Here is a 25,714-nt window from a genome sequence, read left to right as displayed (position 1 = left end):
CCTCACCAATATCCAATAGTATAGCGTGGCGCGAAATGCAAAAACCTAAAAAATGCTATAAATTAAATTTCTCAAACATATGACTATTTTACACCATTTTAAAGATAAGACTCTCGTTAATCTAACCACACTGTCCGATTTCAATAAGGCTTCACAGCGAAAGCAAAACATTAGATTATGTCAGCAGAGTACCCTCCCAAAAATAATCACACAGCCATTTTCAAAGCAAGCATATATGTCACAAAAACCAAAACCACAGCTAAATGCAGCACTAACCTTTGATGATCTTCATCAGATGACACTCCTAGGACATTATGTTATACAATACATGCACGTTTTGTTCAATCAAGTTCATATTTATATCAAAACCCAGCTTTTTACATTAGCATATGATGCTCAGAACTAGCATAACCACCGAAAACTTCCGGTGAATTTACTAAATTACTCATGATAAACGTTGACAAAAAACATAACAATTATTTTAAGAATTATAGATACAGAACTCCTTTATGCAATCGCGGTGTCCGCACATTTTGCAATATTCTGAGTCCATAGCCCGGCCATCACGGCTAGCTAATTTGACACCCACCAAGTTTGGCACTCACCAAACTCAGATTTACTATAAGAAAAATTGGATTACCTTTGCTGTTCTTCATCAGAATGCACTCCCAGGACTTCTACTTCAACAACAAATGTTGTTTTGGTTCGAAATAATCCATAGTTATATTGAAATAGCTCCGTTTTGTTCGTGCGTTCAGGTAACTATCCGAAGGGTGACGCGCCGTTGCGTTTCGTGACAAATAAATTCTAAATATTCCATTACCGTACTTCGAAGCATGTCAAACGCTGTTTAAAATAAATTTTAATGCAATTTTTCTCGTAAAATAGCGATAATATTCCAACCGGGAGACGTTGTATCCGTTCAAACAGTGAAAGAAAAAAATTGACTCGTCTCGTGCGGGCGCGCGCGCCAGTGTCATTGTCCTCAGAAGGACCACTCACAAAAAACCCTGATGTTTTTCGCCCAGAGACTGCAGAGCTATCATTCCACGTTCTGGCGCCTTCCTAGAGCCAATGGAAGCCTTAGAAAATGTCACGTTACAGCAGAGATGCTGTATTTTCGATAGAGATGCCACAGAAGGCCAAGACATGGTCAGACAGCGCACTTCCTGTATAGAATCTTCTTAGGTTTTGGCCTGCCATATGAGTTCTGTTATACTCACAGACACCATTCGAACAGTTTTAGAAACGTTAGAGTGTTTTCTATCCAAATCAATTAATTTGATGCATATTCTAGTTTCTGGGCAGGAGTAGTAACCAGATTAAATCGGGTACGTTTTTTATCCGGCCGTGAAAATACTGCCCCCTATCCCTAACAGGTTTTAACGGACAAAGAAATGTGCCTTTCTTTCAAAAACAAGGACATTTCTAAGTGAGCCCAAACTTTTGAACGGTAGTGTAAGTCTCACAAAACTCTGTTTTGGACCAGACTGACTTTATGACCAAAATTATTCTATTTACACTTTGTAGTCAATTTTGACAGTAGAATAAATGTTTCTGACTCAAATCGATGCCACATAAGGTGTTTTCTAAATGGGAAGTTGGTTTTTAGAGGCAGTTGCTCTTTAAATCAAATAATGTACTTCATATTGATTTTGTTTTGTTGATTTTGAATAAGTTCTTGATTTTCCTCATGGTCTACAGTTTTTTATCCGACCACACAAGACATTGTAACATAGAGTTACAGTTAATCATTACTGAAATAACAATGTAGTAAAGCTCTTGAAATAATATGTTGACTGACTATATTGCACAGATGACATTAATATCTCTCTCTCTGTAGATCTCTCTGTGTATAATAGTAAATTATAAACTGGGTGGTTTGAGCCCTGAATGCTGATTGGCTGACAGCGTGACATATTTATTTTAACTGCTCTTTTTACGTTGGTAACCAGTTTATAATTGAAATAAGGCACCTCAGGGATTTGTGATGTATGACCAATATACATACCTCTGCTAAGGGCTGTGTCCAGGCACTCCGCATAACCCATTGCATGTGTGTTTGTGTGTGTGTGTGTGTGTGTGTGACAGTGGGCCCACCCCCTTATTAAAAATCTCAACTCAATTGCATCCTCTCTTCTCCTTTCCCTCCACTATGACAGACCTATTGTCATAAATATAAGGACAGGCCTATGGGCCTACTAAACGTCTCCTAGGCTACACACGTTACAATGGAGATCTTTGTCGCTATATAGAGCCAAAACCGTGTTATGCAGCCTGTCGGGGTATGCACTGCTGCGAGTGAGCGACAGACATGGGCGGAGGGTTGCTCAAAGTTCCACCTATAGTTTACCAGCCGGTTAAATGTTTTTATCTTTCTTCCTATTCTGTAATTACATAATCTGTCCGTGGCACTTCATCGCTGTGAACATTACTCAACATTTCGATATATCGGATGACGTGGTCGGGAAGAAGGAATAGGCTATGTGTTTACAGACCATCAGATGACTGTAATTCACTATTTGTACAGGTGTGTTACCTGTAGCGCCCTCGAGAAAGGGGCAGTGTTTATCTCCCCCCCTCGATGTACCATTTCTTCCGGCACAATTATATGCTAATGAGATGTAGCCTATCCAGGCCAGCAGAAGGGAATATTGGTGATTAAAAACATCCCTGCCAATTTCCCATGTTGTCGCGCGTGTTTATTCTAAGTTTGGACATTTGCCAGCCTGCATTTAAAGCTGCTTGCTGTCACTTAAGTAGCCTAGTGCTCTTCGTTCAGTGGCAATAGTCCATGGAGTCCACCTAAACAAGAGCACAGGGAGTCCTGATCATAAAGAAGTGAGTCTTATTTCAATTTCAGTGGTTGCTTGCGGACGGCTTTCACCACTAGAGCGGGGACATTGACGCATTTTGGAGTCGACGGGTAACACTGCCAACCCGGCTGCGCTACAGACGCATCCATGAGCGAAACCGCGATGGCCGTGGTGCAGCTCGAGACGGAGGAACATCAACCGGAGAACGGCTTCGTGTCCCCCGAAACAGAGTCGCCGGGATTGCTCACACGCATCGACGATTGTGTCTTGCCTTTTCTTGGGGGATTTGGGAAGTATCAGAGACAGCTAATCGTGCTAACATGGATTCCGGCGTTATTTATTGGATTCAGCCAGTACTCTGACGAATTCCTTCTTGCCCAACCGAACAATACATGTGTTCCGCAAACTGCAAATACGACTAATTTTACTATAATTCCTTCCTCTTTATTCCATGGTCCAAATAATAGTTTCCCACGAACAGCGGCGTACGTTTATTACAATGGAACCCACAATAATACAGCCAGGCATCTGCAACATTGTATGTGCAAGGAGTGGACGTTTGAGCTGCAAACGGGACTCATGCAGAATGTGGTTACTAAGGTAAGTTTTGTTGCCTGACATTGAGCAGTAAGGGCTGACTTTACATAGTTTATTTTATGTAATTAAGGCCTATACACGTATTCCTCCCTCGATTCACATGAGGCGCATTGGATCAATTGCATTATAATATCAGCATATTGTGGTGGGTTTACCCACAGCCATAGATAAGTAAAGTACGTTAGCAGACGAGGGCTTTAACACTATCACATTGTTTCATTGTAGGAATAGACCTATTGCAGTCTCTCAAAAAAAAGCATATTATTTTGATATAGGCTGGCACCTCGCTTAACCGTCACACCTTTATGAGTCTAAAAGCATGTGACTGGTTCATGCATTGCTGCCTCCAATAGCCTGCTAGCGCATGCAGCCCAGGAATGTATTTTTCCACAATTGGCTATCCCTGTATAATAACACGAGCTGCTCCACTGAGTGCTTTAATAACCAATTCATCGGGCTATGAGTACTCATAGACAATAACTACGAGTATGTCGGCTGGAGAGACTGTTCTGTAGCCTATAGCTCATCTACATGCCGACAGTTCCTAAGCCAGTGATGTTATGCCTTCACTCATAGGAGCAGCTGACGAGGTGCTACCTATCATGGAGAGATGTCCCTCTCCCTATGACCACGGCAGAATGTGCCTGTGGTCAGAATGTTTCGTTGGTCATAATGGCCCAGACCTAAGCGATACTGGAGCTTTGATCTAGAGCAAAGGGCATGTAGCCTACTGTCAAGCTCGTTAGTGCTCTCCCTCGCACACCTCGCGCCACCCGAGAATAATGACTTCCCTATTTAGATTATGTCAACTGCTCTAAAAAAAATGCAACGATTGTCTTTCTTCCTTATCTGAACTTGTTTTATATCTGAACAGTAACCTATAAACCCTTCTACTGTGCCCAGTTTCGACTCTGTATCAGACATTTATTTTGAGTTACTTCGAGAGAATACTAGTTTTTCCAAGGATCTTGTGCTGTTGATGTTATAGTTCAGTTCCTCTGCCTCAGGTGTTAATCGATCCACATAGGCCTCCTAGGCCTATAAAGATATACTAAGCCTAAATATAGTTTCTGAACCCAAATAGTGAAAGGACATGATTTCCCCATTTGCACTTTCAAAATGGACCTCGTGGCCTACTATTTCTAGCCTGACGACTCACACAAAATTCTTCCTCTTCTCTGTCTTACTCAACATACTTTATTCTAGACTGCCATCATTGAAATCGTTTGTGGTAACAAGTGGTGTTGTACAAAATAAAGTCATCAGCAATTCGATCGTCTCTAACCAATTAGAGTATCAAAGCCAATGGCACATTCTCTAACTGCAGCTTTAGCCACGTGTTCCAAGGAGCCAAGGGTTCCGGTCTAGAAGCACGGTTTTGACTGCTACAGTTTGGCTTTGGTACTGCAGTTTAACTGATCATTTCCATAGACACCACATAGAGAACTCCGATTTGAAAATCCTAAAAACGACACTCTAGTCATCACCTTCGTGCACAAAACATCCATTGAATTATTAAAATAATTGTAGCTCAGGGAGATTTTTTTCCATCACTCACAGCCGACAGTATTAAAATGTTATATTCATCCACTGTCTGCCATGTTTTTGGATAACGTGATGACATCCACTGCATGTGCTACTCCCTGTGCACATTGAGTGCTAGTGCGCATGGGATGTTGGTCCGTATAAACCCGATGCCACCCGGATATAGACCGTCCATGAGTCGGCGTGAGTAGATTACCTTGACAATAAGGGGCGGACATCTTGGATGCGATCTCCAGTTCATATTATACCTTAGTGGTGTGTTCTGGCTCTGGCCCAACCCATCGGTTTCTGGACCAATCAGACAGCCCCGGATGTGTTTGCTTTCGGTGAAGGGTCTGGGAGGTATTCAGATCCAGACTCATTGCGGAGAAGAAACTAACGTCCGTGGGCGTGGCGTAGCGTTTGGCCAGAGCAAGAAGTCTGGGAAGCCAGGCAAAACTACACTGCTCAAAAAAATCAAGGGAACACTTAAACAACACAATGTAAGTCCAAGTCAATCACACTTCTGTGAAATCAAACTGTCCACTTAGGAAGCAACACTGATTGACAATAAATTTCACATGCTGTTGTGCAAATGGAATAGACAACAGGTGGAAATTATAGGCAATAAGCAAGACAACCCCAATAAAGGAGTGGTTCTGCAGGTGGGGACCACAGACCACTTCTCAGTTCCTATGCTTCCTGGCTGATGTTTTGATCACTTTTGAATGCTGGCGGTGCTTTCACTCTAGTGGTAGCATGAGACAGAATCTACAACCCACACAAGTGGCTCAGGTAGTGCAGCTCATCCAGGATGGCACATCAATGCGATCTGTGGCAAGAAGGTTTGCTGTGTCTGTCAGCGTAGTGTCCAGAGCATGGAGGCGCTACCAGGAGACAGGCCAGTACATCAGGAGACGTGGAGGAGGCCGTAGGAGGGCAACAACCCAGCAGCAGGACCGCTACCTCCGCCTTTGTGCAAGGAGGAGCAGAAGGAGCACTGCCAGAGCCCTGCAAAATGACCTCCAGCAGGCCACAAATGTGCATGTGTCTCCTCAAACGGTCAGAAACAGACTCCATGAGGGTGGTATGAGGGCCCGACGTCCACAGGTGGGGGTTGTGCTTACAGCCCAACACCGTGCAGGACGTTTGGCATTTGCCAGAGAACACCAAGATTGGCAAATTCGCCACTGGTGCCCTGTGCTCTTCACAGATGAAAGCAGGTTCACACTGAGCACGTGACCGACGTGACAGAGTCTGGAGACGCCCGTGGAGAACGTTCTGCTGCCTGCAACATCCTCCAGCATGACCGGTTTGGCGGTGGGTCAGTCATGGTGTGGGGTGGCATTTCTTTGGGGGCCGCGCAGCCCTCCATGTGCTCGCCAGAGGTAGCCTGACTGCCATTAGGTACCGAGATGAGATCCTCAGACCCCTTGTGAGACCATATGCTGGTGCGGTTGGCCCTGGGTTCCTCCTAATGCAAGACAATGCTAGACCTCATGTGGCTGGAGTGTGTCAGCAGTTCCTGCAAGAGGAAGGCATTGATGCTATGGACTGGCCCACCCGTTCCCCAGACCTGAATCCAATTGAGCACATCTGGGACATCATGTCTCGCTCCATCCACCAACGCCACGTTGCACCACAGACTGTCCAGGAGTTGGCGGATGCTTTAGTCCAGGTCTGGGAGGAGATCCCTCAGGAGACCATCCGCCACCTCATCAGGAGCATGCCCAGGCCTTGTAGGGAGGTCATACAGGCACGTGGAGGCCACACGCACTACTGAGCCTCATTTTCACTTGTTTTAAGGACATTACATCAAAGTTGGATCAGCCTGTAGTGTGGTTTTCCACTTTAATTTTGAGTGTGACTCCAAATCCAGACCTCCATGGGTTGATAAATTGGATTTCTATTGATTATTTTTGTGTGATTTTGTTGTCAGCACATTCAACTATGTAAAGAAAAAAGTATTTAATAAGATGATTTCTTTCATTCAGATCTAGGATGTGTTGTTTAAGTGTTCCCTTTATTTTTTTGAGCAGTATATTTCACAATAGGGTGTCTTTTCTGTAAGAAAGATAATGAGAAATGATTTGGCATTCTTCTCATGAGGTATAAGAGTACATCCATAGCAGGGATGTCAGTCATGTCCTTAGGGGCTATTTCTGTGATGCTTGGAGGGCCACACAGCAAGAAAACGACTGTACCCCATGGTGGACACCCTCTGGTTGTTTGTTGGTCTTGTATGTTACACTCTGTCCTATTGATTCCTTTATAATCTGTAAAAAGTTCTACAAAAACAAACTACACATCCTGATTTATATTTTTTTCAAAAAGGTTAGAAACGGAACTTTGAAGGGGCAGTGCAGTGATAAAAAAATATATATATATTTCCACACGATGTTGAAACTCTGAAATTGTGAAATGTATGATAATGCTCTTTTAGTGTAAGATGTTTTTGAGATAAACACCTGGAATTTCAGTCTGTTCAGGTGGGAGGGAGTTTTTGGCCCAATGTCAATGACCGGTCATCTTTTATTTGCATATGTATCCTCCTACTTTGAAGGGAAAGAGGGGTAGAATCTAGAATAGAGTCTAGACAATCCTGTCCGTCAATCAGGTCTGTGTATGTCAATATATTTACCTTTGTATTAACACGCCGACACGATCAGACTGAGCATTTCAATGGCAAAAGGAGGCCCAGGGAAATAATTGCATTTAGTATTTTGAGTTATTTTCATGGAATAAACACAGTGATTTATTAGACATACAGTGCTTTAAAAATTAAATAAAAACATACTTTATCTGGGCTTTAAGGTCACACATATTACTACATTGTAAATACTGCTCAATAGGCCTGTGGTCACCAACCGGTCGATCACCTAGGAATGATCTTCAAGGTATTCCTAGTCGATCACCAAACATTTCTGTGGATAAGTCAACTATAAAGGCTTGCGCTCCTTTTTTAAAATTCGTGTTGCGCTGTTGGCAGTAGGTGCACTTGATTCAGAAGCCCAGCGAGTAGCCAAGTATCGATAGCCCTGCGTTTTTATCATAATTTGCAGCTCATCGTGTCTATTTTAATGTCAAGGAGTATTTCACTTTCTCTGGTCATAGAAATAACATGAATTTGTGCATGAGACAAATGTGGTGCGACTCGAGTTTCGCAATCAGATGGACGACAGTGTTCCTTCTCTCTGGTCAGTCTCAGAAATTAGGGACCGGGAGAGTCCTTAATTAGTCTCCCTCCGCTGAGACTAATGCTATGTTCAAAACAACTGGGAACTCGGAAATCTCTGACTTCAGTGCGTTCAAGACAACTGGGAACTTGGAAAAAAACAAGGTCCGACTGGCAAAGATCGTTTTGAAAGGTCTTACAACTCGGAATTCCAAGTCGGAAACGGTGTCTTTCTTGAGCTCCGGATTTCTGACCAGAAGATCACCGACATCCTGATTTCACCTCGTTTTTTCCGAGTTCCCAGTTGTCTTGAAAGCACCATGACCATCAGATGCAGGTACCATCAGTCCAGTAAAATAAAAAATATAGTTATTTTCAAATGTATTCAATTTATGCTCAGCTATGCCTCGCAAGTGCTACACCAACTGATCTATTCTGTTATAAAAGCTTGAGTTTTGAAATACAATATGGTCTGAGAAGAACAACATTGGCATGCCAGGCATATAGCCAATATGTTGTAATAATTTATTAGGCCAACTGCACAAACCACATTTTTATTAGGTTAATGTTACGACTTTATTAAGTTGTGTAAAAAAAAAAAATATTTCAGCTTGCTTCTTCTCTGCAAAAGTGATCTTGACTCAGAAAAAGTTGGTGACCACTGCTATAGGCTATGTCCTGTGTCCCTGTCATTTGTGTTCAGGTGAGTCAAAGGGGTGTGTGTTTACACCTGACTAAATTTATATTTTTTCTTCTTCAAGGAACTCTTGCTTGACAACTTTGTTGTATGTTTATGTGTATCCTAACCCATCCATCTCCATGGGGGGCAGCAAGGAAGTGTTAGCTTTTTGTTGAAGCTTCATACACATTCATAATCAAACACTACTTAAAATACACCAGTTTACCCACAGACATGTCATCTAGTCTGCTCAAAGGCATAAGAGGACCAGCTTGATAAAGAGCCTGGTTTTGAAGCCTCTCTCACAGTATTGCACAAAGGGGTTCCAAGTACCACACCAAGGCCAGTGTGATACGACTAGGAGCAGCCATGCGCCCCTCCCTCTCCCCACAGCCTCGGACATCTGTTTATCACAGATAATATCCCCTGTTTAAACGAGCGGCAGATAAAAACGCAGCAGCACTGCATGCACGGTGTTTCATTCCACCACGAGTCAAGGGACACTTTAGCCACGTTTTCATTTTACTGTACTGTCTGGAGGGAGGCTAATAGAGAATGTCTGTATGCTCAGAAGACAGCAGGCTGACTGCATAGCTTTATGGTACACACAGAAAGCAGGGGTGGGCAACTCCTCGAGGGCCTTGATGTCACACTTTTTCTCTATCCCTAGCAAACACAGCTGATTAATCGAAATTCATTCTAAACTGAAGATCATGATTAGGTGATTATTGGAGTCAGGTGTGTTAGCTGGAGCTGGGGCAAAACTGTGACACCAATCAGGCCCTCGAGGACTGGAACTGCCCACCCCTGCACTAAAGCATGTAAGCGTTCATATTTATGTTTCTATGCATAACATCCATCTTGGATATTCAAATGCACATTTAGTCGCCGCCAATGTCAGCTCATACAATCACAATTTGATTGGTAGAGTTGGTATCAACTCCAGGGTTGCGGAGTAAATGATGACATGTAATCTGTTACAAGTAACGGATTACAAAAACGGTAACTCTAATCCTTTACATTACCAGCAAAAATATTGTAATCAGATTTCAGATACTTAACTAAAAACGAGTTTACTTCTATTATAATTTTTACATTCAGAAAGGAGGTTTGCGAAAACATTCCTTGACAACTTTCTGTTTTCTCAGTGACATTCAAATCAGCATTGAAAAAAGGCGCAAATTTACAGTAAGTTTGTTCAGCTGAGCGAGTCTGACCACAAGTCAAAGACCACTATGATGACACACCAAATACTTTTGATGGATCGCGGGAAAAGAGCAGGAATAGGCTTTTGTAGTCTACATTCCAAGCTATGTCATCCAATGGTGTGGAATCTGTCAGCATCCAAAGATTATCCAATTTGAATAAACGCTTGGAGGTAAGGACGACAGTAGTGGTGTAGCCTACAGGCAGGGCGATATGAATATCACTTATTACATAGCGCATTGATGTGAATTACGCTGCTGCTCTCTCAATTAGCTATTTGCGCCTTACGGATTATGGTTCTTGTGGATGGCTGTTCACAAATGTATAAGTGTACTTAACCCAATAATGGTTGAATTGAAGAAGATTGAACTGCCTTTCAATCATTAGTTTTGTGACCAGTGAAAAATGCTCTCTTGCAACAGTTGCATAGTAGATCCCAGCCTGTGGAATAAAAGTTTGCGGGAATTCTTCCCTTCCTTGGTATTGTGATCCATACTGTTAGAAACAAGTTTAATTTAAGAAGACCACGGGTGGGCATATTACTCAATCTAATTCGTGATGATTCCCAAAGAAATTCCATAGGCCTAACGGACACATGCTCAAACTCGCACACTTGATTAACTTAAACAGCTGCAAATTATCGAGATATCAAAGTGTCACCAACAAAAACATAAACAATAGGCCTACAGTGGCAAGAAAAAGTATGTGAACCCTTTGGAATTACCTGGATTTCTGCATAAATTGGTCATCAAATTTGATCTGATCTTCATCTAAGTCACAGCAATAGACAAACATAGTGTCTAATAATACACAAATTATTGTATTTTTCTATATTGAGTACATCATTTAAACATTCACAGTGTAGGTTGGGGAATGTATGCGAACCCCTAGGCTAATGACTTCTCCAAAAGCTAATTGGAGTCACGAGTCAGCTAACCTGGAGTCCAATCAATGAGTCGAGATTGGAGATGTTGGTTAGAGCTGCCTTGCCCTATAAAAAACACTCACAAAATTTGAGTTTGCTATTTACAAGAAGCATTGCCTGATGTGAACCATGCCTCGAACAAAAGACATCTCAGAAGACCTAAGATTAAGAATTGTTGACTTGCATAAAGCTGGAAAGGGTTACAAAAGTATCTCTAAAAGCCTTGATGTTCATCAGTCCACTGTAACTGAGTAGAGAAGAAAGTTCAGCGCTGTTGCTACTCTCCCTAGGAGTGGCTGTCCTGCAAAGAACACAGCGTAGAATGCTCATTGAGGTTAAGAAGAATCCTAGAGTGTCAGCTAAAGACTTACAGAAATCTCTGGAACATTCTAACCTCTCTGTTGACGAGTCTACAATATGTAAAACACTAAACAAGAATGGTGTTCATGGGAGGACACCACGGAAGAATGCTGTCCAAAACAACATTGCTGCACCTGGATATTCCACAGCGCTACTGGCAAAATATTCTGTGGACAGATAAAACTACAGTTGAGATGTTTGGAAGGAACACAACACTATATGTGGAGAAAAAAAGGCACAGCACACCAACATCAAAACCTCACCCCAATTGTAAACTATGGTGGAGGGAGCATCATGGTTTGGGGCTGCTTTGCTGCCTCAGGGCCTGGACAGCTTGCTATCATCAATGGAAAAATGAATCCCCAAGTTTATCAAGACATTTTGCAGGAGAATGTTAGGCTATCTGTCCACCAATTGAAGCTCAACAGAAGTTGGGTGATGCAACAGGACAACGACCCAAAACACAGAAGTAAATCAACAACAGAATGTCTTCAACAGAAGAAAATATGCCTTCTAGAGTGGCCCAGTCAGAGTCCTGATCTCAACCCGATTGAGATGCTGTGGCATGACCTCAAGAAAGCAGTTCACATCAGACATCCCAAGCATATTGCTGAATTGAAACAGTTTTGTAAAGTGCAATAGTCCAAAATTCCTCCTGACTGTTGAGCTAATCTGATCTGCAACTACAGAAAACATTTGGTTCAGGTTATTGCTGCCAAACGAGGGTCAACCAGTTATTAAATCCAAGGGTTCACATACTTTTCCCACCCTGCACTGTGAATGTTTACACGGTATGTTCAATAAAGACATGAAAACGTATAATTGGTTGTGTGTTATTAGTTTAAGCAAACTGTGTTTGTCTATTGTTGTGACCTAGATGAAGATGAGATCAAATCTTATGACCAATTTATGCAGAAATACAGGTATTTCCAAAGGGTTCACATACTTTTTTTTCTTGCCACTGTATAGCAAATGCAGCATATAACAATAATACATTTTTTCACATGCAAATAGCACTTTTCGGTTGTGCTTAAAGCATGCAAGCCCATGACAGCCCAATCAGTCCTCCAAGACAATAAAATCATAAACAAAACTTTGTGGTAGTTAGCTAATAAGTCCATCGTTTTTGGGTTATGTTCAGATAAAACAATTGAGCTAATCTATATTTCCAAGTCCTACTCTTGAAGATCTGGCCCAACGCTCTAACCACTAGGCTACCTGCCGTCCCAGTAGAAAGCAATGGGTTAGAAGAAGCCTACATAACCAACCCATGTAGTCAAATCCAACATCCATTTATGGGCAGCTATGTAAACTCTAACATTGGCTTATCCTGCAATAGATGTCGTTCAATTGGTAATATACATTTTTGTCTTCTTCCAATGCTTCTTAAATGAAAGTAGTCAGATTACGTTACTGAGTTTGGGTAATCCAAAAGTGATGCTACTGATTACAATTTTGGACAGGTAATAAATGGATTACTTTTAGAAAGTAACCTTCCCAACCCTGTGAAACTAAAAACGATTTTATATAGCCTACCATTTTGCCTCTTCGCTATGTAATTAATTACAAAACTATTACTAAGTTATCATCTATTACCGTAGTAATTACAGCTTTACTACACAGGTACAAGAGCAGCTGAAGGTAAAGTGTTACCACAATATTAACAATATCGAACAAAATGGCATATCATTCCATTACACACACAAACACACACAGACCCAACAAAGGTCGTCCCCAGAAGGAATTGATTCTCAGGTAAATGGATGAGTTCAATCCCACTAAAGGACCTCGCTATAAACCCTCTCCCTCGACTCCTGGGGCCTCATTTATCCATCATTCGTAGTCACAAATCTGTGTAAACCATGCGTCGGGTCATTTCCATGCAAAGTATGAGACTTATCATTTTGAACGTTTGCTTGAGAGTGAGCGTAAATTTACGCACAGCCTTGACCAAGCGTGCACACAGTGCCATGTGCTGGAATAGGGGAACTGCTTGTCATGCGTATAAGTTGGGAAATGTATGTTTAAAATGTGGGAAATTGCGAGAGTAATAATATTTTTGGGGATTTAGTTGTATTTCCATTGTGAATTCATGCAACATCTTGACAGGCTATATATAATTTGACCCCATCAGTGCATTTGTTACGATAATAATCCATATAAAGTACAATCATTTGTTAAATCAGAGGCACTTGTGAAAGTGAAACCATTGTTGAAATACTATTAAAGTCGGAGATTGCGTTTATAGCATGCTATTCTCATGCTTAAGTTCAAGGTCAGAATACACAGAGAGATGTGCATAAAAAAAGAATCACGTTCCATTTACGCATAACTCACGCTTAACTCAGTTTGGAATCGGGCCCCTAAGAGCATTGGATATATCTCCTTGAATAGTTATATCATAGAAATAATACAACATAGTGATAATACAATCAGAGCTTTGGCTCTATCTCCTTGAAATACTAGCATAGTGACACAATGGATTTCTTTGGTAGCGTCTCCTTGAATAGTCATGGCATGGTAACAGTGCCCCTCAGTGCAACTCTGTCCCCTCAGAGCAATGTTCAGAGAAGGCTTTGATAACGCTGGGGGCGGATGGGGGCTGATGGGGAATCCAGAGTGGCTGGTGTGGATGTGGATTCCAATTGATACCTGGGGCTTCTTGGGGACAGAGCTGAATAAAATAATAAAATGAGCCTGAATCATTACAGAGAGACACAGATGGGCCGGACAGGTCGAGTATCCCACTCTCCCTGCTTAATGATTAATCCTTCTCTGCTCATATACTCTCCATTACATTCAAATGGCAGTGTCACGTCCTGGCCAGTATAAGGTTAATTGGTATTGTAGTTTGGCCAGGACGTGGCAGAGGGTATTTGTTTTATGTGGTTTGGGGTGGTGTTTTGGAAAATAGGGTGTTTGATTTAGTGTTTCCGGGTTTTTGGTTTATGGTCTGTGTGTATGTATTTCTATGTGTTATCTAGTTAGTTGTATGTCTATGTTTGGTTAATTGGGGTGGACTTCCAATTGAAGGCAGCTGTGTGGTGTTGCCTTTGATTGGAAGTCCTATATTAGTTGGGTGTGTTTGTTTGTCTAATTGTGGGAGATTGTCTTTGGATTTGCTGTGTTGCCTTCAAGGCTGTCATTTTGTCGTTCGTTCTCTGTTGTTATTTGTGTGTTCATTTTGGATGGAATAAATGTTCAAAATGAACAACCGCATGCCTGCTGCGTTTTGGTCCATTTCTACCGACGACAACCGTGACAGGCAGCAGCACCACACAGCCTGGAGTAGAGCCAATAAACTATCATCACATTCTAGACTACACTGACTGAAATCCCCAGTGTGTTCAAGGAAAGTTGTGGTTGTCCAAGTTCATTGGAGAGTTAGTGGTTAGAGAAGGATCAGCTCTTCTTAAAATATAGCTGGAGATGACCAGTCCTGTATCTAGATGGGATTGCTATTGGTGCCTGCCAGCTCCCATTTCAAGTGCATGTGGAGAAATATTATGCTATAAATAGAATATAACAATGTAATTCCTCTAACGTAAATAGGAAAAGCATTTCGCTACACCTGCAATAACATCTGGTAAAAATGTGTACGTGACCAATACGATTTGATTTGAAATGCAAGAATATACTACTCCTCAAGCTGGCACCCCTGTGTAAGCAGATGTTACATTGTTTTACGTAAGTCTGTACGCTTTAACTATACTACAAGATAACTGTATGTCATGAAACTGTACTGTCATAAGTACGGCGAGATAAGGTTTGCACCCAATTCCACTGTAGTGCTAGCAGGACTGGACAATGCCCCCCAACGCCCTGAGATTGAATACAGGAACGCACAGTCCTTAAACATTCACTGTCTGTTTGTCCAGCTGTCCTCTCCTGTCCTGTCTTATCTACAGACCCAGCATCAGTGTGGGACAGCATGAGACAAACACAGCTGTTAGGAGGGGTTAACCCTCTGCCCAAGTCAGTTGTTTGTAGACACACACACACACACACACACACACACACACACACACACACACACACACACACACACACACACACACACACACACACACACACACACACACACACACACACACACACACACACACGTCAGCTGTGAGGAAAGAGAGGTCTGCCTGTGGCACTGAAAGACAAAGCTTCATACAGTCGTTGTATGTATTTGCTGAAGGGAGTTAGTTTCTGGTAGTGGTATTTTTGAGCAGAGCAGCAGTAAACCTGGAACTGAACGTGTGACCCAGAGCAACCTGTGTCCCTGGTCGCAGTTGTTTTAGATCAAGTGATGGAATGCAAGACTGGAAGGGAAGTAGCTGATCACGCCCTTTCTCTCCTTCCCTCTCTGTGCATAATCACAAACAGTGAGATTGATCAAATTCATTTAATTATATGGTTAATCTACATTGCCATGACAGGATATGCTGGAGCACTGTGTGTGTGTGTGTGTGTGTGTGTGTGTGTGTGTGTGTGTGTGTGTGTGTGTGAGAAAAGTGGTGAGTTAGAAAGCAATGGGAGTCATGCAGAAACTGCCTCTCGTTTTACCCACTATCCACCTAATACTATTTGTTTTGTCTATCTTTCTCTTTCCACACAAAAGAAGGTTACTCACTCTCAATCTAAGATACTATCTTAGTGTACACACACCCAAACTGAAGAATATCTTTTTTATCCTTGTTGTTTTCAAGTCTGTCTGTGTGGACACTTACAGGATACAGTAACAAAGTGTTGAGTATTGCTAGGCTCCCTGCAGACCTCAAAGACAACACTGCAGATGTATCTGATCAGCTAGTCTGTATCTCTCTCACACAGAAACTGAGCTGACAGGCACTGGAACCAACTGTCACTGATGGCGCGCCGTCTTGGACACACACCCACCCACACACACACACACACACACACACACACACACACACACACACACACACACACACACACACCTCTCTTTATAGGGAGATTGTGGCATGGTGTTTGACTGTTGTCCTTGCCCTGTCACTGCATGATCATTTGAGGAATAATGCTACTTTTCCTCAGACTGTTAATTGTGCCCCTGAAAGAAAAGATGCCATTATCTCCATGAATGTTAACAGTAGAGATAGACTTCAATAGGCTACATTATGTTTTTGACCTGAGGTGGTTTTTGAATAGATGTCACCATTGTCTGCTCAGCATGTAAATTGTAATTCTTTTTCTTATTATTTAAAAAAAATGTTTTAACTAGGCAAGTCAGTTAAGAACAAATTCTTATTTACAATGACAGCCTACCCTGGCCAAACCCAGACGACGCTGGGCCAATTGTGCACCGCCCTATGGGACTCCCAATCACGGCCAGATGTGATACAGCCTGGAATTGAACCAGGGACTGTAGTGACGCCTCTTGCACTGAGATGTAGTGCCCTTGACCGCTGCGCCACTCGGGAGTCTTATTGAACATGTCTGCAATTAGTCCTACCTTTAATGTGTAACTTGAGAATTGATTCTGGAATGATAGTTATCTAGGATATGAATATGAAATGCAATTTACACAACAGCTCTGGAATATGGCATTGCTTACATAGGTGATTTCTCAATGAGTCGCATCTTACTTTTCTAAATGATGTCACTGATTGAACAGTTTGGATTTATATTATCACATTTTCTATGACGACTGTAACGGTGATGGAATGTGTTCCAGAGCTCCCTCTCCCTTTTTCCCTCAGAACAGCCTCAATTCATCGGGGCATGGACTACATGGTGTTGAATACCTTCCACAGGGATGCTGGCCCATGTTGACTCCAATGCTTTCCACGGTTGTGTCAAGTTGGCTGGATGTCCTTTAGAAGGTGGACCATTCTTGATACACACGGGAAACTGTTGAGCGTGAAAAACCCAGCAGCATTGCAGTTCTTGACACACTCAAACCGGTGTGCCTTGCACCTACTATCATACTCCGTTCAAAGGCACTTAAATCTTTTGTCTTGCCCATTCACCCTCTGAATGGCACACATACACAATCCATGTCTCAAATGTCTCAAGACCATTCTCCTCCCCTTCATCTACACTTGTTGAAGTGGATTTAAGAAGTTACATCAATAAGGGATCATAGTTTTCCCTGACTCTCTCTCTCTCTCTTTCTCTATACATTCAGTTCAGGAGTTTTCTGTGTCTTTCTTGCTAATACACTCAAACATTAAAATACCCTAAGGGGCAGACTTCAAAGACTTTAGCTTGTATTGTTTAAATATGGACAAGTAATTAAGGATGTGTCCATCTCCTGCTGGATGTGTGCTTCTCTCTCTCTCACACACACCTCCTACTCTCCTCTATTCCCTGATCCCAGAGATGAGAGAATCCTTCTAAACTTATACTGTAAATTACAAAAAGACTCATAACCAAGGTGATAGTCTGTTGCTAGGCAGTAACTATGCAGCAGTCTCACTCCACTCTCCCTGTATCCCTTGCCTCACACTCCCTGCCAAGAATTTAATGTGTCTCTCTGTCTCTCTATTTACTCTTTATATTTCCCTATTCCCTTTCTCCTTCTTTATCTCTCTCCATTCACTGTGAAGCATTTTGTTTCCATCTCTCTCACCCACCTTCTCCCTCTTTCTACTCATTCTCTCATCCCTCCCTCCCTCCCTCCCTCCCTCCCTCCCTCCCTCCCTCCCTCCCTCCCTCTTTTTTAATTTTAATTTTATTTATTCATTTAACCTATATTTAAGTAGATGTATCAGTTAAGAACAAATATTTATTTACAATGACGATCTACCAAAAGGCAAAAGGCCTCCTGCGGGGACGGGGCCTGGGATTAAAAAAGGAAAAAAAGAAATACCATATAAATATAGGACAAAACACACATCACAACAAGAGAGACACAACACTACATAAAGACAGACCTAAGACAACAACATAACATGGGAGCAACACATGACAACACAGTATGGTAGCAACACAACATGACAACAACATGGTAGCAACACAACATGGTAGCAGCACAACATGGTAGCAGCACAAAAACATGGTACAAACATTATTGGGCAAAGTCAACAGCACGAAGGTCAAGAAGGTAGAGACAACAATACATCATACAAAGCAGCCACAACTGTCATTAAGAGTGTCCGTGATTGAGTCTTTGAATGAAGAGATGGAGATAAACCTGTCCAGTTTGAGTGTTTGTTGCAACTCGTTCCAGTCGCTAGCTGCAGTGAACTGAAAAGAGGAGCGACCCAGGGATGTGTGTGCTTTGGGGACCTTTAACAGAATGTGACTGGCAGAACAGGTTTTGTATGTGGAGAATGAGGGCTGCAGTAGGTATCTCAGATAGGGGGGAGTGAGGCCGAAGAGGGTTTTATAAATAAGCATCAACCAGTGGGTCTTGCGACGGGTATACAGAGATGACCAGTTTACAGAGGAGTATAGAGTGCATAAGGAGCATTGGTGGCAAATCTGATGGCCGAATGGTAAAGAACATGTAGCATCTCGAGAGCACCCTTACCTGCCGATCTATAAATTATGTCTCCGTAATCTAGCATGGGTAGGAGGGTCATCTGAATCAGGGTTAGTTTGGCAGCTGGGGTGAAAGAGGAGCGTTTACGAAAGAGGAAACCAAGTCCAGATGTAACTTTAGCCTGCAGCTTTGATATGTGCTGAGAGAAGGACAGTGCACCGTCTAGCCATAATCCCAGGCATTTGTATGAGGTGACAACTTCAAGCTCTAAACCAAACCCTCAGAGGTAGTAATAACACCTGTGGGAAGAGGGGCATTCTTCTTACCAAACCACATGACCTTTGTATTGGAGGTGTTCAGACCAAGGTTAAGGATAGATAAAGCTATATGGACACTAAGAAAGCTTTGTTGTAGAGCATTTAACACAAAATCCGGGGAGGAGCCAGCTGAGTATAAGACCGTATCTCTAGTTAGATATGTACTGTACATGCAGCTGTGGCCGTTGGTGTTAAATGACACGGTAGACACCGCAGCAGGGTACCTGCAGGGGGTCTCCCCCCCCCATCCCCTCTGTCCCCTCCCTGGGCTAGTACTGTCACTTGGGTCAGTGTTCGGGGCCTAATGCCCTTCCTTGCTGTCACACACAGACCCAGAGCACCAATAGGCCTTTTGTACTCCTGCCTGCCTGTCAAACTAAAGGATTAATAAGGCATTGCCTACTGTCTAACATAGAGCCTTCAATTCAGCTATCCCTAATGAACATTACAATAGTGAGTGACGGCACAAAAGGAAGCATATGGGACAGAATATTCTGTCGAGTAGCTAGCTGAACTTCTGTAGTGACATGACCATGGTCACATACGGTCGACATCAGGTTTACTAGCTAACATATTTTGTCCCTTGACCTCAGTCGTGGTTAGGATTTTTATCGTGGTTAACATTAATATGTTCAGTTCCTCTAACTAAGATGTGGTCAGGCTTCTTGCACAGTCAGCTCTCTCTTTGGTGCTTATTAATGGTTGAGGTTCCTTTCAACTGTGGTCACCAGCTGCTTTGAACCTCGTTCATCTGTCACGCTTTGTCAGTCACCCTGGCCGCGTGGTCTGGTTGATCCCCCATTCTGCACGGTCATGAGTTCTCCATATCCCATGGTCTTATACATAGTCCCAGCTCTGACACACATCACACTTTCAACACGCAAGTTTGACACGGCCAAAGACAGAGCAGACTTCCTTGGCTTTGACACTACCTCGTGGTTTATGTGGTGTTGCGCAACATTGGGGAACTTGTTTGCCTCCCATCTTGGTCTTGTCCCCTAGTGACATCCATACCGAAAGTAAGCATGTGTGTGTCATGCGATCACTGCCTTGTGACAGTGGATAATCGGGGAGCTGGAGCTTTTTACCCTGAACAGGACAGATCGCTATGCCAGAGGTTATAAGAGGTCATAAACTCTGATAGCCTAAAGACATATTGTGAGTGGGGAACTTCAGTTTCAAATGAGAAGGAAATACAGAGTGCAAACTCAGTCCACCTGTTCCCAAATTAAGAACATTGTTTTATTCGTTCAAGGGCTGTCCTCGACTAAAATAAATCTTGGTAACCTGAAAGTCGTCTGTCCTTTCACCCAATCGAATGGTCAAAATTGTTAAAAGTCTATTTTTCCATATACAGTTAAAGTCGGAAGTTTACATACACCTTAGCCAAATACATTTAAACTCAGTTTTTCACAATTCCTGACCTTTAATCCAAGTAAAAATTCCCTTTTTTGGGTCAATTAGGATCACCACTTTATTTTAAGAATGTGAAATGTCAGAATAATAGTAGAGAGAATGATTTATTTCAGCTTTTATTTCTTTCATCACATTCCCAGTGGGTCAAAAGTTTACATACACTCAATTAGTATTTGGTAACATTGTCTTTAAATTGCTTAACTTGGGTCAAACGTTTTGGGTAGCCTTCCACAAGCTTCCCACAATAAGTTGGGTGAATGTTGGCCCATTTCTCCTGACAGAGCTGGTGTAACTGAGTCAGGTTTGTAGGCCTCCTAGCTCGTACATGGTTTTTCAGTTCCGCCCACACATTTCCTATAGGATTGAGGTCAGGGCTTTGTGATGGCCACTCCAATACCTTGACTTTGTTGTCCTTAAGCCATTTTGCCACAACTCTGGAAGTATGCTTGGGGTCATTCTCCATTTGGACGACCCGTTTGCGACCAAGCTTTAACTTCCTGACTGATGTCTTGAGATGTTGCTTCAATATATCCACATCATTTTCCTCCCTCATGATGCCATCTATTTTGTGAACTGCACCAGTTCCTCCTGCAGCAAAGCACCCCCACAACATGATGCTGCCACCCCCGTGCTGCACAGTTGGGATGGTGTTCTTTGGCTTGCAAGCCTCCCCCTTTTCCCTCCAAACATAACGATGGTCATTATGGCCAAACAGTTCTATTTTTGTTTCATCAGACCAGAGGACATTTCTCCAAAAAGTACGATCTTTGTCCCCATGTGCAGTTGCAAACCGTAGTCTGGCTTTTTTATGTTGGTTTTGGAGCAGTGGCTTCTTCCTTGCTGAGCGGCCTTTCAGGTTATGTTGATATAGAACTGTTTTACTGTGGATATAGATACTTTTGAACCTGTTTCCTCCAACATCTTCACAAGGTCCTTTGCTGTTGTTCTGGGATTGATTTGCAATTTTCGCAACAAAGTACGTTAATCTCTAGGAGACACAATGCGTCTCCTTCCTGAGCGGTATGAAGGCTGCGTGGTCCCATGGTGTTTATACTTGCGTACTATTGTTTGTACAGATGAACATGCTACCTTCAGGCATTTGGAAATTGCTCCCAAGGATGAACCAGACTTGTGGAGGTCTGCATTTTTTTCTGAGGTCTTGGCTGATTTCTTTTGATTTTCCCATGATGTCAAGCAAAGAGGCACTGAGTTTGAAGGTAGGCCTTGAAATACATCCACAGGTACACCTCCAATTGACTCAAATGATGTCAATTAGCCTATCAGAAGCTTCTAAAGCCATGACGTCATTTTCTGGAATTTTCCAAGCTGTTTAAAGGCACAGTCAACTTAGTGTATGTAAACTTCTGACCCACTGGAATTGTGATACAGTGAAATAAGTGAAATAATTGAAATAATCTGTCTGTAAACAATTGTTGGAAAAATGACTTGTGTCATGCACAAAGTAGATGTCCTAATCGACTTGCCAAAGTGATAGTTTGTTAACAAGAAATTTGTGGAGTGGTTGAAAAACAAGTTTTAATGACTCCAACCTAAGTGTATGGTAACTGCCGACTTCAACTGTATAGACACACTCTATGTGTTTTAATAAAATAACTATATGCTTTGAGCTTGTCTGATGCTTTCAAACTTCTTAGGGCTCGGTGTCCTTCTAGCGGGACACCTGTTGACAACATCCGGTGAAATTGGAGGGAGCGCAATTCAAATAAATAATCGTAATATTAAACATTCATGAACATATAAGTATCTTGTATCATTTAAAAGTGCGGACAACTGCATTGTTCGATTTATAATAGGCTTTACAGCAAAAGCATACCATGCGATTGTCTGAGGATGGCGCCCCACATCAACATATTTGTCAACCAGCACAGGCTTCACAAAATCACAAATAGCGATTAAATAAATCACTTACTTTTGAAAATCTTCCTCTGTTTGCAATCCCAAGGATCCCAGCTACAACATGAATGGTCGTTTTGTTAGATAAAACCCTTATTTTTATCCCAAACAGTCTGTTTAGTCGGCACCATCGATTTCAGTAATCCACTCGTTCAACATGCAGACAAAGGAGTCCAAAAAGCTACCTCTAAACTTCATCCAAACAAGTCAAACAACATTTCTATTTAATCCTCAGGTACCCTAAAATGTAAATAAACTATAATATTTCATACGGAAAGTAGTACGTTCAATAGGAAAGCAAAATTAGTAGGCGTGCGCCCTCTCCCGCGTGCGCCCTCTCCCTCGCACACCGAAAGACTGATATTGTTCCGGTACTCTCTTCACCAAAACTTCAAGTTCTTGCTCATTTTTCAAAAAACAAGCCTGAAACCTTGAATAAAGACTGTTGACATCTAGTGGAAGCCATAGGAATTGCAATCTGGGAGACAGAATTACATAGGACCCATAGCTTTCCATTTTTAGAGCCTTGGGTCTAAAAACAAATACAATTCTGGTTGGTTTTTGTTCGGATTTTACCTGCCATATCAATTCTGTTATAGTCTCAGACATTATTTTAACAGTTTTAGAAACGTTAAAGTGTTTTCCATTTCCATTTTAGTCATTTAGCAGACGCTCTTATCCAGAGCGACTTACAGTAGTGAATGCATACATTTCATCTCATACATTTTGTTTTTCTTTTTTTTCCTTTTTTTTTCTCCGTACTGTTTCCAATACATTTCCAATACATCTTTAATACATCTTTCCAATACATATACAATACATGTTTCCAATTCATGTTTCCAATACATGTTTCCAATACATGTACAATACATGTTTACAATACATGTAAAACACATGTTTACAATACACGTTTACAATACATATACAATTCATGTTTCCAATACATATAGAATAGGCCGTCATTGAAAATAAGAATTTGTTCTTAACTGACTTGCCTAGTAAAATAAAAATAAAATAAAAACATATACAATACATGTTTCCAATACATGTACAACACATGTTTCCAATGCACGTTTCCAATACATATACAATATATGTTTACAATACATGGTTACAGCACATGTTTACAGTCCATATGTAATACATGTTTACAATCTCTTCCAATAGGGTGTCATTTCAGATGGTAGTCCTAGACTCTCCTCATCTCCTCCAATAGGATGTCATTTCAGATGGTAGTCCTAGACTCTCCTCAACTCCTCCAATAGGGTGTCATTTCAGATGGTAATCCTAGACTCTCCTCATCTCCTCCAATAGGGTGTCATTTCAGATGGTAGTCCTAGACTCCCCTCATCTCCTCCAATAGGGTGTCATTTCAGATGGTAATCCTAGACTCCTCTCATCTCCTCCAATAGGGTGTCATTTCAGATGGTAGTCCTAGACTCTCCTCATCTCCTCCAATAGGGTGTCATTTCAGATGGTAGTCCTAGACTCTCCTCATCTCCTCCAATAGGGTGTCATTTCAGATGGTAGTCCGTTTTCTAATACTCATACTAACCACACTAACCGTACTATTTGTGACGTGATTTGAGTATATAGTATGCTTATTGGTCATAGTATGATATAGTTTAGTATGCCAAAAGTTCCCGGATGTCGTACTAAATTCGCCAAAATATTAAGTTTACACGCAGAGGACACTACTTCCGTACTTTCGGTCCCATAATGCAATTCTTCAGGAAATGGGCGGGGCTTCTCATCGTTTTCAGATTTCAAGAAAATGGCGGAAAATATGTTGCTGAAGTCGAACGAGAGCGGATACAAATTCATTGCTTTAACTAATTATGACAAATGTGAAGAAAATTTTGAGTATTGTAATAAAGTAATGACTTTTCAAATAACTTACCTTACACATTATATTGGCTGACAATTTGCTAGCTACGCTGTCCTTACGAACCACATATCATATCATTACAGCTGTATGTACCGGTATGTTAGCTACCTACCTAACGTTACAGTAGTTGGCTACTTATACATCAACGTGCCAGTATATTAACTATAGGTTAACTAACTACTCAACGTTTATTGACTTGATTATTCCCGTCATTCTTAGCTTAGCTAAATGGTATAGTCGTTGTGCTTTCGTAAATTCTCTCTGGCTCTACTCCGATTTCAGAGCATCTCGCCTGAGAGACCAGAGCGCAGAAAAATGAATTTACGAGCCGCTCAACACCCGTTGAATATGGCCGGTGTCAGTAAACGTCGGCAAAAAACGCGTAATTAAATTGTTTCCAGCAGCACCAGAAAGCTCAAATCAACCCTACTCCTCCGCCTGAGCGTCCAGCACTCCAGATTTAATTGAATAACACACCCAAAGTTGAACAATGTCTAACTAGTAATTTGTTACGCTAACTAGCTAGCAAGAGGTTTTCTATCCAATGCTACCAATTATATGCATATCCTGGCTTCTGGGCCTGAGTAACAGGCAGTTTACTTTGGGCACGTCAGTCAGGCAGAAATTCAGGAAACTAGACCCTATCCTATGTGTTTTAATAAAATAAACGATATGCATTGAGCTTGTCTGATGCTTTAAGCTTATGGTTTGATGCTTCAAGGGAACCAGAGATCTAGATAACCAGAAGATTCAAACCTTAACCTGTCCCGACCATCCTCCTGCCGCTCCTACTGGCTTTTTCAGATTCTGCCATTAATCTCCTGAAGTTGCCGGTAATAGGCTACACAAGGAGTCGGCAATCTTTCTCATGTGGAATGCCAATTTATCTTACCATTTCTACTGATCTGCGTGCCAGTAATGGTTTTCATAGGCAAATTTCCTTGAAATTATTTAATTTAATATATAATAACATCTTCATATCTGAAAATCATTGTCATGTGGTTAATAAACATTCTATCCAAATCTAAATGAAAATTATACAAATCTAAAAATTCAATTCTATTGCCATTGCCATTGCCAACAATGTAAAAATAGCCTACGTAAAGCCAACAAATACAAACATTGCAGCCTGCAGGTAGAAAATATCCTGATATAAATGAGTATGATATATATCACATTGGCTACATATGGCCTGTCTGCAAGGAGCTTGAAACATTGCATCAGTTGTACAGTGTTTCCTCCGACACATTGCTGCGTCTGACTTCTGGATTAAGTGAGCAGTGTGTCAAGAAACAGTGAGGCCTGGCAGGGTCGTGTTTCGGAGGACGCATGGCTCTCGACCTTTGCCTCTCCTGAGTCCGTACGGGAGTTGCAGCTATGGGACAAGACTGTAACTACGAATTGGATATCACGGGGAGAAAAAGGGGTACAAAAATTATTACAAAAAATAAACTATTCACTT

General features: G+C 41.8%; 1 protein-coding gene across 1 annotated transcript in view; it reads left to right on the top strand.

The window, feature by feature from the left end:
* The first annotated feature begins 2,259 nt into the window (after positions 1 to 2,259).
* Positions 2,260 to 25,714, top strand: part of LOC106569167 (solute carrier family 22 member 23) — an 89,972-nt gene continuing 66,517 nt past the window's right edge. The window contains exon 1 of the mRNA XM_014140221.2: positions 2,260 to 3,416. Coding sequence (XP_013995696.1) covers positions 2,964 to 3,416 — 453 coding nt within the window. The 5' untranslated portion in view covers positions 2,260 to 2,963. The remainder of the gene's footprint in view (positions 3,417 to 25,714) is intronic.

This window comes from Salmo salar, chromosome ssa14 (assembly GCF_905237065.1).
Source record: "Salmo salar chromosome ssa14, Ssal_v3.1, whole genome shotgun sequence".
Classification (NCBI taxonomy): domain Eukaryota; kingdom Metazoa; phylum Chordata; class Actinopteri; order Salmoniformes; family Salmonidae; genus Salmo; species Salmo salar.
Note: the sequence above shows the minus strand (reverse complement) of the source record. Positions and strands in the feature narration are given on the sequence as shown.